At 34.1% G+C, this 18,874-nt stretch overlaps 1 protein-coding gene across 3 annotated transcripts in view; it reads right to left on the bottom strand.

Moving 5' to 3' along the window:
* Positions 1 to 18,874, bottom strand: part of SKAP2 (src kinase associated phosphoprotein 2) — a 150,510-nt gene that overhangs the window by 116,818 nt on the left and 14,818 nt on the right. For all 3 annotated transcript variants that reach the window (XM_072964798.1, XM_072964797.1, XM_072964799.1), the window contains exon 4: positions 15,846 to 15,953. In XM_072964798.1, coding sequence (XP_072820899.1) covers positions 15,846 to 15,953 — 108 coding nt within the window. The remainder of the gene's footprint in view (positions 1 to 15,845; positions 15,954 to 18,874) is intronic.

Raw genomic sequence — 18,874 nt, 5'->3', positions numbered from 1 at the left:
ATTTGTAATATTTACTAGTTTTAATATTTGTTTCATCTATTTAATCCTTTATACACACATATTGCTACAAAGAGATTAAAATAGGATAGCCAAACAGCAAACAAGTTTTTAAAAGGGTGGTGAGGGGTATAGCTCAGTGGTAGAGTGTGTGCTTGGCATGTTTGAGGTCCTGGGTTCAATCCCCAGTGCTTCCATTAAGAAAAAACAAACAAAAATTTCACTAACTGGAAAATCAGCCTTAAGAAAGGTTTGGAGATTTTTTAAAAAAACATTAACCAGTCTAGACAGTTAACCTTCTTAACACTTTTTTTTTTTTGCCTCCAGCTCTTCTCCCTATAAATCAATTCAAAATTTAGCAAGCTGAATAATGATTTTAACTCACTGCTTTAATGACATTACTCTCCTCTAATCAGCTTGAAATACCCACTGCTGACTATATACCTAAGAATATTGTCTACTCTAGCCCTTTATTTTCCTACCTCCGTATACATGCTTTTACAACGTCTAAGTTTAGTCATACTTTCATAATATTCTACCTTGCAGAAGATACCTGTTTTTGCCTACCCTGAATTGTTTCTTTCTTTCAGTACCTCAAATTTCCTTTGGAAAACGACACCTCTCCTAATCTCCATGTATTTCAGGTGGGGCTGACCTCACCCCTCTCCCACTCCTTTTTAGGCATATGACCCAGTCTGGGCAACTGGAACACCACTCCTTCACTCGCCTACCCACCTTCCCTGCCCAGATCAAAGTGACTGATTCAGAATAAGCACATGACCCAAGCCAAGGACTTCTGCTACAACTGTAGAGAGATCTCTCCATTGGGGTTGCTAAACTGGTGGAAAAATACACAAGAAGCTGCTAGTGACTGGTGCCCATCTTAAAGGAAGCTACACATAAGATAGTGAGATATGAGTGAGAATACTCTTTACAGTTTGAACACCCACCTGAATCTGGGTGGGCATGAAGCAAGACTCCAACCCTGTCCTTCTCTCATAGGCAAACCAATAAACTTCCCTTTCCGCTTTTTGCTTAAACCAGTTTGAGCTGGGTTTCTTTTCTGTCCCATGTACAGAAGGAGTCTTAACCATTCCCTTACCAGCCTGCTTTTACAAATCTGAAATGCTATTATCTCCATGTTTCACATATTAGAAGCCTTCATAGTCTCCCAGACCCAGCAGAAATGCCACCTCCACTATCAGGGCTGTCTTTATTCTGATCACAATTATCATCTTTTTTTCCTTATATATATCTTGCAGTAGTGAATACACCAATCTGCCTTGAATCAAAATTTGTATTTACATCTCTTTCCTCTGTTAATCTTAAAAACAGTGACATGTCTTATCAATCCCTGAGTCCAACAAAACAAACAGTAAAATCTCTTGAATTAAACTATTATTACATGTAGCACTCTGCCTAAGACACACAATATTGTTACCCTCTCTCACTACTTATATTTTAAAAAATCAATTTTTCACCTCCTAAGAGACATATTCTCTTTTAGCAAAGAAATCCTATTCTAAGCATATTAGAGGTTTACAACATACATACATCCTAGGACATAGATCCCAGGATACCAATACCAAAACAAGTCCTACTTAATAAAAGAAATATATGTGTTTTTCTTTTTCTCCATGGTAAGACACTTTACTCTTTTTTGATATTAAAGTATTATTTTTATTAACCTCCTTTGGTGTTAAAGAAAGTGATGGGCATGTTCAAAATAGCATATTGGAAGATACTAACTAATATATATAAAATAAACAATAAGTCATCCTGTATAGCACAGGGAACTATTTTCAACATCTTGTGGTAACTTACGGTGAAAGACAGTATGTAAACAAATGTATGTATGTTCATGTATGACTGAAGCATTGTGCTGTATACCAGAAATTGACACAACATTGTAAGATGACTATACCTCAATAAATATATATATATATATATACATATAGATATACACCCAAAAAAGAGTAGAGAGGAGCTTTTGAAGACATTTAAATAAAATGACACAAAAGTACATCTCTGAGATGAAATTACTTTTCTGAGAGTCTTTGAATATTATACTACCTGTTTCTGCTTTTTAGGCATGGAAAAGAAGCAGATGGTATCCAAATTACATTAACCTCTAGACATTCTGAATGAAAAGCTTTGAGGCAGCATCTCTGCTTCATGACAGCTAAACATGGGGACTGCTCTCAGAACTCTCATGTGAAAATATAATTAAATATCTAATTATGATACCAAAACTTGAAAGTATACCTGACAAGAAAAATTGAAATAGAATCCCTAAAATTTCCCCATAGTGAAAATAAACCTAGTATTTAAATTAAAAGACGACTGTGACTATGGATGAAGATACAGAGAAAGATATAATACTTCCAAAAAAACAACCAAAAATCAGTAAAGTTCTGAGACTACTGCAATAATTCTCTCTCTGACCCTAGATCAACACTTCTAATGATGATAAAGGACCAGTTTTCCCCCCAAGACATCACAACATCACAAATTAATACTTTGGTTCAAAAATATGTATATACATATAGAGAGAGATATGTTTTATATATATATATATATGATATTACTAGAAAAGATAATGATCACATATTTGGATAATGTAGAAACATCAAAATGCTATAAACATTTCTAAGTGCTTAATCTCAATTTCTGTACTTATACTGCTGCAGACCAGTAACAAATAGATCCCAGATTCAGTATGCAAACTACACACTAATTTATGTGGCTCCCTATGTCTCAGTTTCCTTATGTGGCAAAAATGCTAAGTTTGGTGGCTGACATAAGAAAAAAGAACACAAAACACGCACACACACATACACACACCCTTACAAAGAAGAAACAAATTCAAAGAAACTACCCAACATTTTTTGAAAGCTAAACATAATGACCATTTTTATAAGATGACCAGCCCAGCACCCCTTAGATCTCATCACCATAACTATCCGTTGAGAAAGTATAGCCCCAAAAGCCAGAAAATCAACAAAACAGTCTACTTAAACTATATGTTCTCTGAAATAATTTGTTCAAGTAAAACTGACATGAAAGAAGAGCCATGAGATTATACATTAATATTTGTAATGCAGCAAACCTTAACTGCATTTACATTTCAAAAGGCATGGATGATATTGCTAGAAATGACAGGAATGATATCTTGTGCAACAACACTAGGCAAGAATTCTTTTTTTTTTTAAATGACCTCAAAGGCCACAGAATTCAAGAGTTCACTGAGCTGAAAAAGGCACGGCAAGAAAATTACTTTTTGCCATTTGCACAACTTTAAAAGTATCTACTAAGTAACAATAACATTAAAGGTAAGCTAGAATATGTCCCTATTTTAATTAATGTATTAATCTCACAGTTCTGTAGAGTAAAAGAACTCAGTAGTTGGAGAAATAACTTAGCCTCAAGTTAAGAACACCTTAAGAATCTTTACTTAGGTAATGACTTCTTAGATATGACACCAAAAGCACAAGCAACAAAAGAAAAAACAGACAAATTAGACTTCATCAAAACTGAAAATTTCTGTGCTTCCAAAGACACCATCAAGAAAGTGAGATAACAACCCGCAGAACTGAAGAAAATATTTACAAATCATACATCTGATAAGAGACTGGTACTTGAATTCTCTCAGAGCTTAACAATTAAAAAGACAGACCAATTGAAATATAGAAAAAGGATTTCAGTAGGCCTTCTCCAAAACAGATATACAAATGGCCAATAAGCATATATAAAGATGATCAACACCATTAGTCATTAGAGAAATGAAAATGAAAACCACAATGAGATACCAATGAACATCCCCTAGGGTGGCTAAAATAAAGTTGACAATAACAAGTGTTGAAGAGGATGTGGTGAGGACATAAAATGGTATAGCACTTTATAGAAACTAGTTTGACAATTTCTTAAGAAATTAAACTTGGAGTTGCCATATGATCCAGCAATTCCATTCCTAGGTATGTAGTCAGAAGAAATGAAAACATTCACACAAAAACTTGTACACACATGTTCACTGCGGCATTATTAATAATAGCTAAGAAGAAGAGATGACTGAAAAATCCATCAACTGATGAATGGACAAACAAAATGTGGCGCATCCATACATGTGAAGCATTATTGGGCTATGAAAGGGATGAAGTACTGATATGTGCTGCAACATGGAGAACCTTGAAAACACTATGCTAAGTAAAAGATGCCAGGCACAAAGGCCACACACATATTGTGTGATTCCATTTACATGAAATGTCCAGATTAGGCAAATATATAGAGACAGAAAATAGATTTATGGTTGCTGAGGCCCATGAAGGTGGAGAGGGAAGATGTGGGGGAAATGAAGAATGACTGTTCACAGTACAGGATTTCCTTTTTGTGGCAGTGAAAATGTTCTAAAATTAATTGGGGTGTGCTTGCACAACTCTGTGACTATATTAAAAACTACTGCATTGCAAACTTTAAATAAGTAAATTCTTTGGTTATGCTAATTATATCTCAACAAAGCTATTTAAAAAAAAAAAAAAGAATAAGAATCCTAGACTCTTCTCCCAAACTGTTGATGGCCTCTGTAAAGTCAAAGTCATCCCCTTTAACGCATAAGTGCGTGTGTTCTCAAGAGCCATAACTTTAGGTTTAACAAAGGAATTACTTTAATCTGTGCTGCAAATCACTACTCATATGTAGAGAAAAAGCTCCTCAAGAAAATAATTTACTAAGTTGATTCTTATCCTTATTCCTTGCAGAGACATTTTCTTCAATAGTATTTATAAAATTTTAAAATCTGTATGATGTATCCAATTTTCCATCAGGTATTGAAGCAAGGACCCTGAGATCAACTATCAGTTATGGAAAAAGGCTGTGGGTAACAAGATGTCAAAAACTGCATTCTGTGTTTAATCTTTGTAAAAAATAAAAACAACTTTTGCCTTAATCCACTCTCAGTTTATTTATTTGTAGAACATCTATTTGCTACTAATGACTTTCCAGCCCTGCATTTGAGTTCTGTGTACTACTCTTTCTGTTTGGACCTGTTATTGTCTTTAATATTATCCAATGTGGCCTTTGAATGAGAATAACAAGACAATAATTGGCATCTATGATTCCTAATAATTTCAGGCCACTTTTTCTCCATTTTTTCTAGATAAAGCTTTATGAATATTCTAATGTAGTTCAAATTCATTCAAATACTCTCAAAAGTTTGCAAATTTTTTAGTGACTGGCTATAGAGTTCATGTATAAAACAAGTGACCCCTTTCATGGGCTCATGATGCCAATCAACATATTTTTTTCTGGGTATAAAATTTCCTTATTCTCATATTCTCATTATTTACTCAACAGAGAGTAAGTTAAGGCACAGAGAGGTAGAATGGTTCTAGGTAAAGGCATCATAAATTTGCTATAGAAAATTTAACCACTAGCAGTTTTCAACACAGAATACTCAATTTGAAAAATGATTATGTGTTTTGAATCTCTAAAACTTCCAACTGCAAGTCCCACAAAATCTGACTTAGCCAGTGAAACCTAAGAGTTATATAGTACAGAAGAAAGACAACACCTCAGGCACACAGCTGTGTCAAACATAAAAGGAACATTTATCTAAGGTAATCTCTAAAATATGCTAGGTAACAATAACATCTTGCATTTAATTTGTCCTTAGGATATATTAGTATATAATATATAATAATAAGGGCCAGGAAGTATTCTATGCCCTTTATAGGCTTTATCCTGTTTAATCCCTGTAATAGGCCTAGGATGTGGGTGATGTTACTACCCTCATTTGATAAATAAGGAAACCCAAACAGGTTAAGCAACTTGCTGGAAGTCAGAGATAAGTAATGAAGAGGCCAGTATTTGAACCCAGGCAGTATGATTGTAGAACCTGTCCTCAACCACTGTGTCTCATTTTTAGGGTGACTGAGGTAGGTCTCATCCCATATCTGCCCCCAAAGGGATGACACTAGAAAGAGAAGGGCAAGTTAAGGCTCACTGAAGTTCTATTCCCATATCTCTAGATAATTACTAGGCAGTCTGGAAGTCTACTAGTACCTCAAACTCAGTTGTTCAAATTCAGACTCATCATCATTTTTATCTTCCTCCAAACCTGTTCTCTTTCCAGTTTTCCCATTTCAGTCAATTCTCTCAGTCGTCTAGATTTAGGGTTTTGTAATTATCTTTGGCTTCTTCCTTTGTTTAATTCCACACACATCCATTTACCAAATCCTGCCTATTCTTCCCCAGATGTACCTTTTCCTTTTCAGTTTCATTGTCCCTATCCTGATCTAGTGTCTGATCATTTCACTGATCTGGCTTAACAGAATGGTCTCTTATTTCACAGGCTAAAGGTTTTCATCTTCTTCAATCATCTATATCCTACAACTAGTTAAGTATTTCTAAAATACTTTTCATCATAACATTCTCTTGCTCAAAAGTCTAAAACAGATACTCATTTTGCTTACTAAATCAACTCCTTATGATATCATTTAAAGTCTTCAAAGCTTAGATTCTATTTTTGCCTAAATAGTGGAATTCTTTTTAAAGTAGTAGAAACCAATCCATTAAGGTAGTGCCTTGGCTAACTCAGTCAGTGGCTAAAACAGAACCTGAAGCCTGAGCCAATGCTTTTTACATACCACTCTGTTCAATCTCCATCTCTTAATCTTCGTCAATCTTCCTCAGTCATGTTAGTCTTTTCACAGTTCCTCAAACTATGCCATTTCCAGTTTCATTTCCTTCAGATGAATGCCTTCCAGTTCCATCCCTTAGTTTATCTGAAAAGTATTCTCCCCTCCATTCTCTACTAATTAAAATTCTACCCATCCTTGTTACGTTCTAGTTCAAACTCCATTTTCTTCCATAACACATTCACTGGCACCAGTTTGCAACAACTTCTTCCTTTTTTGACCTTCTAAAGTATTTAGTGTCAATGAAACACAATTTGAACAAAGTTGACATAGTTTCCAACTATTAGGCATATCTTGCATCCACAGTAAGACTGCAACTGTTTTAGAGTAAGAGATAGTTGTTTTCTATTGCTTATAGTATCTAGGTTCTTTTAGAAAGCTAGCACTTATTCTAAGTGAGTACATCTAAGGCTTGATTGACATACTTATTTGGACTACCTTTGACTTGTAGTCAGGAAGCATACCTCTTCCCAAGGAATGATTCCAACAGGTCCTTGGAACAGTTGTGAAATAGCCGTAAGAATGGTTTAGGATAAAGCAGTCTCTGTTGGTGTCATTAAAATAGGAACATAGGCTGAGTATCAGCCTTTCCTCCTAAAAGTCCCCTTGAAATTCTTTTTGTTTATTTTCAAAGAATAAAAGTTTAATAACATTGGTAATCAAGGAGTATCCTCAATGTCAAAAATTTTGAGTAATTCCTAGCGACTAGAAGGCAGATGAGCCTGAAGCAATGAAGCCACAGTGGAAGACACCAAAGCGCAGGAGGACACCAAGGAGAGTATGTGCTAGTTTTCCCAAATGAGCCTCAGAAATGCTACAAGCAGAGTTACAGGATGGTGAGGAGGGCCACTTATTCAAGAACTGTAATCAAAGCAGCTGGCAGCAAAGACATTTATGTTTGGACCAAATCCCAAAGTCTACTCTCTAAACAAAGTGTACTAGCTCCCTGAGGAGGACTCCCAGTGAGGGTCCTGAAACAGAGAGAGAAACTGAGCAGAGCTTCAGAGAGTTCCAGACTGCCCCACCCCCAAACAACAAAAAAGGTGGAAAAAGTTAAAAACCTATAACTAGAAATGAAATAAAAGCATTCAACTTCTACCTCAGTAATGTGCTACTTACTCTGACAACTGTGTTCCCATCTGCCTCTTGCTCCTCACTAAGATGTAGGCAGGCTGCCTCCAGGCAGGCCTTGCCCACCTTACTCACAGCTCCCAATCAGATGTCCCATTCAGTGGAAAAAGCTTTCAGGAGAAAAGGCGTGCAAAAGCAAAGGAGCCCCACACAAACCACCTATGCTACTCAACCAAGTCCTTCACTCATAAACATGAGTCAATAGCCAACGCTCTTCAGATGTTTGAAGAAAACCAATAACATGACGGAAAAAGACCAATGTTTAAAATCCAACTTGTAGATAAAGCATAGGCAGCTTAGAGCTAGAGAATCAAACATAAATGGTATAGACCTTAACAATGCAAAAATAATTTAATTAACAAATTTGGCACTGAAGAGTGAGATGAGAGATGGAAGGCACTAATTCCACAGATTTATTAACAAAGAGTCAATAGGCACTATGTGAAGTTGGCACATTACAAAATAAGAACATTATTTAAGTCAAAAGCAAACACCAAAAGAACTAAAAATAAAGTAACACAAAATCGGGAGGCAGAAATGGGAGAAGAGGTGTGAGGAGTCATCCATTACAGAGGGAGTCCACAGATACTGTTCAAGGATGATCAGACAAGAACTCAAAGTATTATGCCCAAAGTTATTACAGTAACTACACAAGAAATTGTGACAAGTGGCTGCCTCTGGGGTTAGAGTAGGGTAGAAAAGGAGGCTTTTACTTTTTATTGTATACCTTTCTGTTCACTTTTATTTTTAGCCACATGCATGTCTCTTGTAATTAGAAAACAAAAAAAAAAACTAGTCTAATTTTTTAAGTAGCACGGCACAGAAGGACCAAAGGAGCTGAAGTCTGCTACTTAACAAGTTGAATACGATGGTCAAGTGACCTAAGCCTTTTTGAGTCTCAGTTTCTGCAACAGCAAAATAGGGAAAATATCTCCCGCATGGGGTAGTTTTGAGCCAAATAAGATGCATAAAAGAATCTGGTTCAGTGCCAGGTTTATTCCAATAAATATTAAAGATGGTTTAATCCCTTTCCCTTCCTAAAGATGCCACCCCAACCGCCAGCACAGTCACCTCTAAGGTATTTGTCTCAGAGGAAGGAAGCACTCTTTGGAACCCTGTGCCAGTCTAGCACGCTTTTCCTCTATAATTAATTGGTTCAGTCTACAGTCTTAACCTTTGTTTTTCAATGTTTAAACTCTAAATTCACATTTTGGCTCAGGCTGCAAACAGGAGACACAACTGAAAGCAGGAAGCTATACACTGTGACTTCTCCAAAGACTGCAGGCCAAATCCAAAAATATGTGTCTAAATCTTGTAATATATGGTGCTATGCAACAGCCAAAAACATCTTTACCATTGGCCCAGTGCTGATATTTAAAGATCTGTGAGCGGGGCATGAGTTCCTAAGGTATGCCCCTATTAATATGCAAACATTCCTAGGGGTAATTTATCAGAGCCTTTACAATGTACTTAACTGATAGTTTGATTTGAGGGGGAAAGATTCAAAAATGGGACAAGTACCCATAGAGAGCAGTATCAGGAAGGGGCCTTGTGTAGTGTGCTGAGGGACCACAGAAGAGTGCAGGAAGTGAAGCATTTTTTTTAACCTACTTCAAGGGATTACCTAATGCCATGCCTGTTACACATTTGCACATGTGGCTCAAGTGCAATGGCATGGCCTGACTCACCTTTCTTTTCAGCTACAAAGGCCAATGTGATAAATGCCACTAGAACAGAAGTTCCCAAACTTGAATGTATACCTGGGGATCTTGTATAAATGCTAATTCAGATTCAGGAGGTATGGGTGGGGACAGAGATTCAGCATTTCTAACAAGCTCCTAGGTTACAATCGGTCTGCAGTCCATACTGTGGGGAGGAAGGGGCTAAAAAATCCCTTCCTTTTCAATGAAACATCCACTGCTCCAACTGTGGCTCTCATCAACACCCCCTGAACCAAAAGCATCAGTATCTTAGTTGGGGAAGGGGCAAAATACAGTGGTTTTGAGAGCAGAGCATGGTCCTTGGAGTCAGACAGACATGAATTCAAATTTCAGTTCTGCCACTTATGTGACCCAGGACAAATCATTTAACCTCTCTACCCCTGAGTTTCCTCCATTGTCAAATAGTGATAGTATCTACTTCATAGAGAGGCTGTCAAGATTGAAAATAATGTAGTCAGGCATTTAGTCTACTGCCTCCACTAGATGGTCTCTTGGCTTTAATTCATCCAACAATTAACTGCCAGAACAATCTCCCTCAAATACGCATTCATCACATCAGTCTATTGCTTCAGGAGTCTCTTAATGACCACCAAATCAAAGTGAAACCCCTTAACTTGATTTGGTACTCAGCTCCTCCTGTCTACCACTTGCTTACTTCCAAGACACCCCCCAACTCCTTCCTATTCAACATTACCTCTGGTTATTACCTTCTCCAGGCAAATCATCTCTGTGCCGCCATTAAATTTACTAATTCTGAAATGTAGACTCAAGCATTTGGAGATCTAGGGAACATCAAAGCAATCACCTGGTCCAAACTCTTCATTTCACAAATCAGAAAATAAAAATCCAGAGAGGCTAAGTGACTTGGCCTTGACAACAAAATTATTAACAATCAGTACAAAAACTTGATTTTTGGATTTCTACTCTACTTTCTTTTCAGCATCTTATTCCACTTTCTCTCCAGCAAACTTAAGGAACCATGCAAAACTCACTTGCATAAAAGGCCCTCTGTCTACAATTTACTCTACAACCTCTCAGAATGTAGGCATAAACTTCATGTTTTTGGTTTTTCAACATGATGCCAAAACATATGACTTACTCATTCAACATATAAGGGAAGAAAATCAATGAAATCAATTATTTGTCTTGGTGTAGACCAAATCAATTAAATATTATAACACATACTAGTCACTGTTTTTAGACTCTGCCTTATGAGAACTTAGATTGTTAATTACCTTATTTTAGGTAGCTATCTGCTTTTTCCAACTAGATTATAGGTCTCTCGAAAATAGGAACTTTTGAATTCCCCATTGCTCTGTCAAAGTACCTTGCTTTTGTCTTCATGAATTGTGTAAATAACTGCTAATTTACTGTATTAAAGACACATTATTTTTCATAATGTTGAGTTTTATTACCTTTGCAATCTTTCTTATCTAGCCCACTTTGTTATATTATTTGCCCACTTTGTTTTTACACTGAAGTACTTTCCTATTCAATGACATCAAAATTAGAAAGATGATTCTCAATGGCTATGTGTTTTTATTTTATTCAATACATACTTTAGTGTTATAAAAATATTTTACATCTGTGTTACTTTATATCTTGAATCATGCAACACTTATCTTGAGTGTTAAAGACATGTTTTCTACTTTTTATCATTTCCCCAAAACTGTAACACTTCACTTCTACCAAAGTACTTGAAGCTACACTACACACATTAGAAAAGGACTAAAATATTTAATCATTGTTCTTATACTACTATAACACAAGCCAGCAATTGGTATATTAAAATAACCCCCAAAAAGTAAAAAAAAAAAGACACCCAAGTACAACAATAAAGTGTTATGAATACAAACGTATGTATAAGTTGCAAACTAATCTAAATTCTCAGAATAAAATACAAAAAGATGATTTTTATTATCAAAAACCACATAATACTACACTTAGAAAACTTTTACTGTAAATGGTAAGTTATTCAAAGAACCTGTTTTTCCTGGTTTTAAATATTATTTCATATTCTACCAGAATCCAGAGAAAAGTAAAACATGAATTGCTTGGCTTTCTAAGAACTGAATGTTACATGAAAAATATCTTCCTCAAAAGTTTGGTGTGTTATGTGTAAAAATTTACACATTAAGTCTGTGTGCACATGGGTGGGTTTACATCTAAGCTTGCTCTAGATGCATTATAAGAGTTCATTATTTATAGGCATCACGGAGATAAGCCTTCTTAAAGCAATCCTTTGGAACAATTGATTTATATGTTTTATCAATCCAAATTTTCATACACTGGATTTTCTTTAAGAAAAAGTATACCAAAAAAGAAAAAAATTATTTACTATTATCAATTATGATCAAAATAGCTTAGCCTCTTTTCTTAATACCAAACTTTAAAAATAGTTCCATACCTAAGCCAGTATTTTTTCACATAAACCTATGTCCTTGTAATGCCTATAGTTTTTAGTAACCTATGTTACTTCGGAATTTTTAGTTAGGATGATACCTGGACAATAAATGACTATTTTATATCTTTAGCTTCATTCTAATCTTCCTATATGCATACCCTAGAGGTTCCAGATTCTTATCCACAAAGTGATTATGGTCTAGGACTGAATCAGATTTGTAACAAATGTCCACTGGGATCCTTCGACCTATCATCGACGGGCAGAGCCAATATATGTCTTCCAGCTCACTGAATTCTTTCACCTTACCTTAGGGTCTCTCCACAATGCTGTACCGTTAGAAGCTTTCTTTCACAAATAACGAAAATGAATGAAAAATGATTTCAGAATAGAAAAATGGAAACCCAAGTCATTACATAGTATCTAAAAGCTACCCTGCATCTACCGCTTTAATGTCTAAACAAACATTCTAACGTGTATGATAAGGGATGTGCTTCTTTAAGGTTTTGAGTTTCATTATCTCTAATTTTATCTGATTACTGACATGCACCATTTCTATTTACACTTCAATATGTCCAGCCATACAACAGCATAAAACCTCTAACAGTGATCTATAGGAGTCTAGAAACCACTAGGATTTGTTTAAAATTTTCCAGGAAAAAAAAAAGGTACAAAGCTGATAAAATGAAATTTCTAATAAATATAATTTTTATAAATATTACCAAATCAAAATGAAAGTAACAGCAGCCATGCAATCATTTATAAAATGCATTTTCCCTCAAAAAAATAAAGTGTTTCCAAAGAGACAGAAGAAAAAATTACAAAGCACAATATTTTTAACCTATAAGCTTTACATAAATCTGTCACCATCTATGTTACAATTCTAGTCATCAATAAGGTACTTTTTTTCAACGCACCATTCAAAAATCAATTATATCAACTCTTTTGTATAGAGAAGCAGCACACCTTTCAGGCAACTAGTATTAATGAGTAGACATGACTATAGAATCTCCATCTGTTTCTCTGACAAAGCTGTGGCTACTCTAGCCGCTCATTGAAATTCCATTAATCTGGTGTACCAAGGTCCAATGCGAAAATCAAAACTCCATCTAACCCTTTATCAGCTCACAATAACCTACAAGTGAACTCTGCCTGTTAGCATGCAGCAAGTTATGATTTTGCTATCAATCAGGCAGTTGGCCAATAAAAAAAAAAAAGGCAGGCTGGAAACAGCGTGTCTGGTAGGGTTTGGAGACTTTGTTTTGTTTTCTGTTTTCATCCTCTTTCAATTTCTATAGGGTGTCTGGACCTTGTGAGGTTATGCATTATTCTCCTTGGCTGTGATTTAATTGCTACCAGCAATCAAGTCAAAGCATCACTGAAGTGTGCTTGAATTTCATTAGAAGATATAACTTATGCTACTTTCCTACAGTACCTAATAAACCATAAAGAAACCAAAACACATATGGCTTGAGGGAATAACTGGAAAATTAGGTAGCCATTTGGGAACTGAGTGAACTTTTGAACCAGAGGAACAGAGAAAAAGAAATATTAAAGGAAAAGACAGACTTAGAATGCACACAGAGATGTGCAGGTCTGACCTTTTCAGTACCTTGAAAATTATATTAGCATTACAAAAAATACATATCATGTTTAGAGTTTAAAATCCATCAAAGTTCAGATACTTTGTTAGTGCCCACCATAAGGTAAAAGTCAAAAGGACAAAACAACAATCTGATTTGACAAAAGGCCTTTTGGTGACCTGTGCTAATTTAGTTATACTTCTTGTTAAATGCATTATCATTTTATAATTAATATATCATTAGACTGAGGTCACACAATGAAGGAAAATTTACTCAGCAAAGGAAAGAACACCTATAAAACCTAAGTTGCAGGGAGAAAACTGATATGACTAGATGATATTTTAGAATGGAAATTAAAAGTCCAAGTGGTAGTTTTAAAATTATAGTATACTCAGAAGAAAATATAAAATTATCAAAAATAGTATTTATATACCAAAAATGAATCAAATCAAAAGTTAATTTTCAATGTTTAAGAATTGCTTAAATGCTAATGAAAATGCAATTATATTCAACAAAAAATTTGTTATACATGAATATAATTTATTTTAAAAGATTTAAATATTGATGTTTTAACAAATCTTTCTCATGCTATTACTGTATTTCCTGTATATTTCACTATGAAAACAAACATATGATAACGTATGATATGATAAATTATTTACTCTTAAGAAAGAAAACACAATAATCATGTAAATGCACTACATAATAACAATACACTTTTCCTAATATACCACTGCCTATCACAGGCATTTAATTGTTGGACTTCTTAGGTTGTAATTTTTTAAAGAATGCACATAATGTCCCTTGTACATCAAAAGATTAATGCTATTTTGAGAAACCCTGAGCATATATAGTCTATGAATATATTCTGTGTGTGTATGTATGTATATATATTCTCATGAGTATAAATATTCTGTCTCTTTGTGTATATATATATATATATATATACTCCTATCTACCAACATTTTACAGAGAAGCAAAAAAATTGTAATATATCTGATAAAAAGTTCAACTCAAATAATAATTCATTGTTTTGCCTGAAAATATTATTTCATCAATTATAAAACATTTTCTAGTAGCTTTTGAAGATCAGGTTAGAAAGGGTAATGCTCTGTTTCAGATAATAAGTGTGACTGAAGAGAAATGTGTATCTTTTAAAAAAATACAGAATATAAGAGAAAGAAATTTTTTCTTTTAAAAATAGAAATTAAATGTTTGCCAAAATGTAAAATTCAACATAAATGGGTAAGATTATTGTTGCTACACATTGTACAAAGTTCTAAATATAAAAAAAAGATTGTGTCGTTCCGAATCAGTGGTTAGAATGTTTATCACTTATGCATGTACTTGACTTATCCCTGTTCTGCAATAGACATAATTTTATACCTCATAAAAGCAATTTATGTTTCCAAAGGGAATAATCTGGATAACATAAAATGTGGAGTGCTCTGTTGCAGGAAGCATATTTTCATTCAGCAATTGTATTTAGAGATGGAACTGCGCAGTTTGATCATCATATAGTGGCAGAAAACATTATTCATTTCTGTGTCTGTGTGAAACTTTGAGTGCCACAAATTAATATGCATGGCTAATTTATCAATACACATTCTTAATTTGTAACTATATATCACTCTTATAGGTCTCTGCAATTCAGATGCACTCAACTGGGTGGCTATAACAGAGACAGCACATGCTACACTAAAAACAAGTTTCATAACTTTGGCAAGTTTTTAAAAATTACTAAGAGATAAATAATCAAGTTTATTACTATTTCAATTAATACAGAACACTATAATATCACTACTTAATGTGGGACATTTTTAGGTGACAATTAGAAAATTGTAAATGTGTATTAAAAGAAGTATTTGATGAAAACCTGTCCCAGTGAGAGAAGGTAATGTAGGAATAATTAAATATTTTATAAACCCACTTTGTATGAAGTTTTCACGAAAAAAGAGATCAAAAACCTTTTTCATTATTTATAAAATAATAATACAACAAGCCATTAAGCAGCACAATAAAATTACACAAGAATATGATAATATTAAATTAACCAACAAATTTACTAATAATATTCATATGATGATGCAAGCACTCTCCTAAAAATTCTAGTAAAGAAAATGTCCTAGGGAAAGAAGGAACTACATACTTAGGAAAACCACTAGAGAGAGCTCTTCTGTTCCTTAAAAGGTTCTGGTAAAGGTAAGTTAACTGAGGCATCTGTGTTCATCTGCTTTCTGACAAGACCACCACCTTTACACATTGCATTGTTTTAGGTTAGAGTTCCAAGAGGTATATTCTATAGGAAAATGTCACATACCGTCAGAGTGGGCTTCATCATCTTTATCATATCTTTCTGAGGCTAGTGAAATATTGTCCTGAGGCCCGGCAAAAGGGTCATCATATTCTTCTCCACCTTCTGCATCACCTAGAAAAAATATCAGAGAAAAGCCTTTTATAATTTAGCCATCTTTAAAAATGTTACTTTGCCAAAGAGGCAAACTTTACTATTAAATTCAGTCACTTTCATGGAAAACTCAAAAAACTTTTTGAACTATTTTAATGTATATCCACTGTAATTTAGATAAAGTAAGAGTTTTTGAGGGTCAGCATACAACCACTTCTTTCTGGTACAAAAGGATATAAATTCCAAAATTATGATGGTCTGTACAAAGACGAGTAAAAAAAAAAGTAGAAGCAGGTTAAAATATAGTGTGTCTCTAAAACAAACAAGCAAAACCAAAATAATAACAACAACAAAAAAGCATGGAAAGCACAATAGAGAAAATAATACAAGTTAATTCCATTTACCTACTCAATAACTGGGAAAACGATGATGAGAAATTCAAAATTCAAAGCCAAATGAACATTTTATGTTTTCATAACAAATCACAGGATTACATTAGTACAGATTAAAAATACTCAGTTGCATTTTCAAGAACAGAAATCCTTTATGGGAAAAACTGCTTTAAAACTCATATCATTCTTTTAAGTTCAAACAAGGTGATTTACAAACTAAACAATTTCTCATTCAGTGATATGTTACCCTTTTTTTTTTAATGTTCCAGCCAGTTTCCTACATGATTTCCAAATCTTAGGTTGTGATTGGTTGGTTTGAAATGATTTAATCCACACAATAAAATCTTGTGGTTGGGGTTTTTTCCACATACTTATTTAGAATAACTTTAAAAGAGTGAATCAAACATTTGCTATATCTTAGTTATACACAAGCACTAATTCTTCACCCATATTCAACAACAAAGGAAAATGTATGCTTAACATGATATCAATGATCTAACTGTTAACAACTTATGTTATTTGTTAAAAACTCAAGAGAAAACCAACCACCTCAGGTATTACCCAAAAAGCATGGTGAAAAATATCTCCATAGGAACCCTAGAATGCCTATAGTATTATTTTAGATCATAGGTGCTGGGCAGATCCAGGTGAAAGCTACTGGGCTTTCCAAAAGGATATCTGTATCCTCTGCATCCATCTGATGGGTAGCACCCTACCTTCACCATATTTTTGTTAGAGGAAATAACCTCTTTCAAGACAACACTGTCAAAGTAATAGAAAATCAATATTCATGTCTATTTCCTTATAATTTTGATATTTCATCAGCATTCATCATCCCTACCCTGAGAGTAAAGATTGGGGGGGGGGGTAATCACCCTTCAAGACAGTAAGAGGAGAATATAGAGATGACTATCATTTTGTCTTTAGTGATTCCACCATTATATGCACCATATATGATGAAGTTTCTTCCCCAATTAAAATTCCAAGAAACATGTACAAATACTACTCATTCTTCAGATTTTAATTTCCCTTTCTTTTGAGATGTTCAGAGTACTTCTCAGAACATTCAGTGATCCCTTATACTTCTCTTACAGAAAGAAGAGTGATCTGATTTAAAATACGAGGTAAGAGAGAACCTCATAAAGTGTTAGTGAAAATATGTTTGAACATGAAATGACAGCTCATGGAATATACAGCAGTAAAGATCACAAAATTCTCAACTTCTCTTAGTTGCCGGAGTATCCTTCTATTCTTAATAAAGTAAGAATTTTTATGTTATGAATTTTCTAAGGATATTTCCTATCATGAAGAAATCTTGCTGTGGGGAAAAAAAAGTGTTAGGATACTTCAACTATATCACCATAACTTAGCACTTAGCACATTAAACTATTATGAATATAAAAATACAACAATATAGCCAAGGACCCTATGGAAAGGATTTGAAAAAAAAATTCAGATGCTCAGGCTTAAATTGATTAAACTCTATGTGGAAATAAACCAAAAAATGTTTTAAGTTTTAAAAATCAGAATTTGTTTATTATCTTTGATAATATCCACCATATATTGTTGTATATATATCCATGTATATTCACATATATACATACATACAGCAAAAAGATCATTATTAAAGCTATAAATTCAATGATATTTAATATGAGTTAGGAATATTCTACACAAATGAGTCACCAACATATTGAAGACCTCTGGTTTTGTTTTTTGCTTTCTTTTAAATCTACTTTTTGGATTATAAATAGTAAAGTGAAACTGTCTTCAACTTACCCATTCTATTCTAAGAACTGCAGTTAATTTCAAATACTGGTTTTTTGGGGAAAAAATTACTGTGACACTTATTTTTACCTAAGGCAAAATAAATTAAGCATTGTTACTGGCCTCATTTCTTCTCTCTCTCTCTTTTTTAAGCTTCCCCTGAATTAACTCAGAAAGTAAAGAATAAAAATCTCTGTGGTAGCTGTACAGAGTTATTTCCTTTTTTAAAAAATTTTTTGGGGGGTTACTTTCTTTTAAACTTGCATTAAGTTGAAAAAAAACCTTCATTTTTCAAAATTGTTTTCTTCATTTTAGTGTTGTCCCAGTGATGATCCATGCCCCCCCCCATTATTTTTTTTCAACGCAACAAAGAGCTGCTGATAATAAGGAGCTTTAATTGAACACAGGGGTCGCTGTTGAGTAGTGCAAAGCATTTTTTTCTCCCAGGGGCTGAGTATTTGCAGCTATACCTGCAAAGACTTCGATAAATTAAAAGGAAAATGTTCAACTTGTGTTTATGCAATAGAAAATTGAACTCTGAAGCAACAATGAGCATCAGGTAAACGTACCCGATACAATTTACAGACATAATTGAAAGCATTACAGCCTAATCAGACATCTAAAAGAAAAGCATGCTCAAATGAAATGTCTACAGAATCATTAGTTGGCAGCCATTCTATTACACTCACACATAATGTCAGTGGTGCCTTGAGCCTGTGCCAATGACAACAGCATAAATTTTGCATCTCATTTCTGTGGCCATAAAATTAATGATCAGTTTAA

The sequence above is a fragment of the Vicugna pacos genome, chromosome 7 (genome assembly GCF_048564905.1).
Source record: "Vicugna pacos chromosome 7, VicPac4, whole genome shotgun sequence".
In the NCBI taxonomy this organism is placed as follows: Eukaryota; Metazoa; Chordata; class Mammalia; order Artiodactyla; family Camelidae; genus Vicugna; species Vicugna pacos.
Note: the sequence above shows the minus strand (reverse complement) of the source record. Positions and strands in the feature narration are given on the sequence as shown.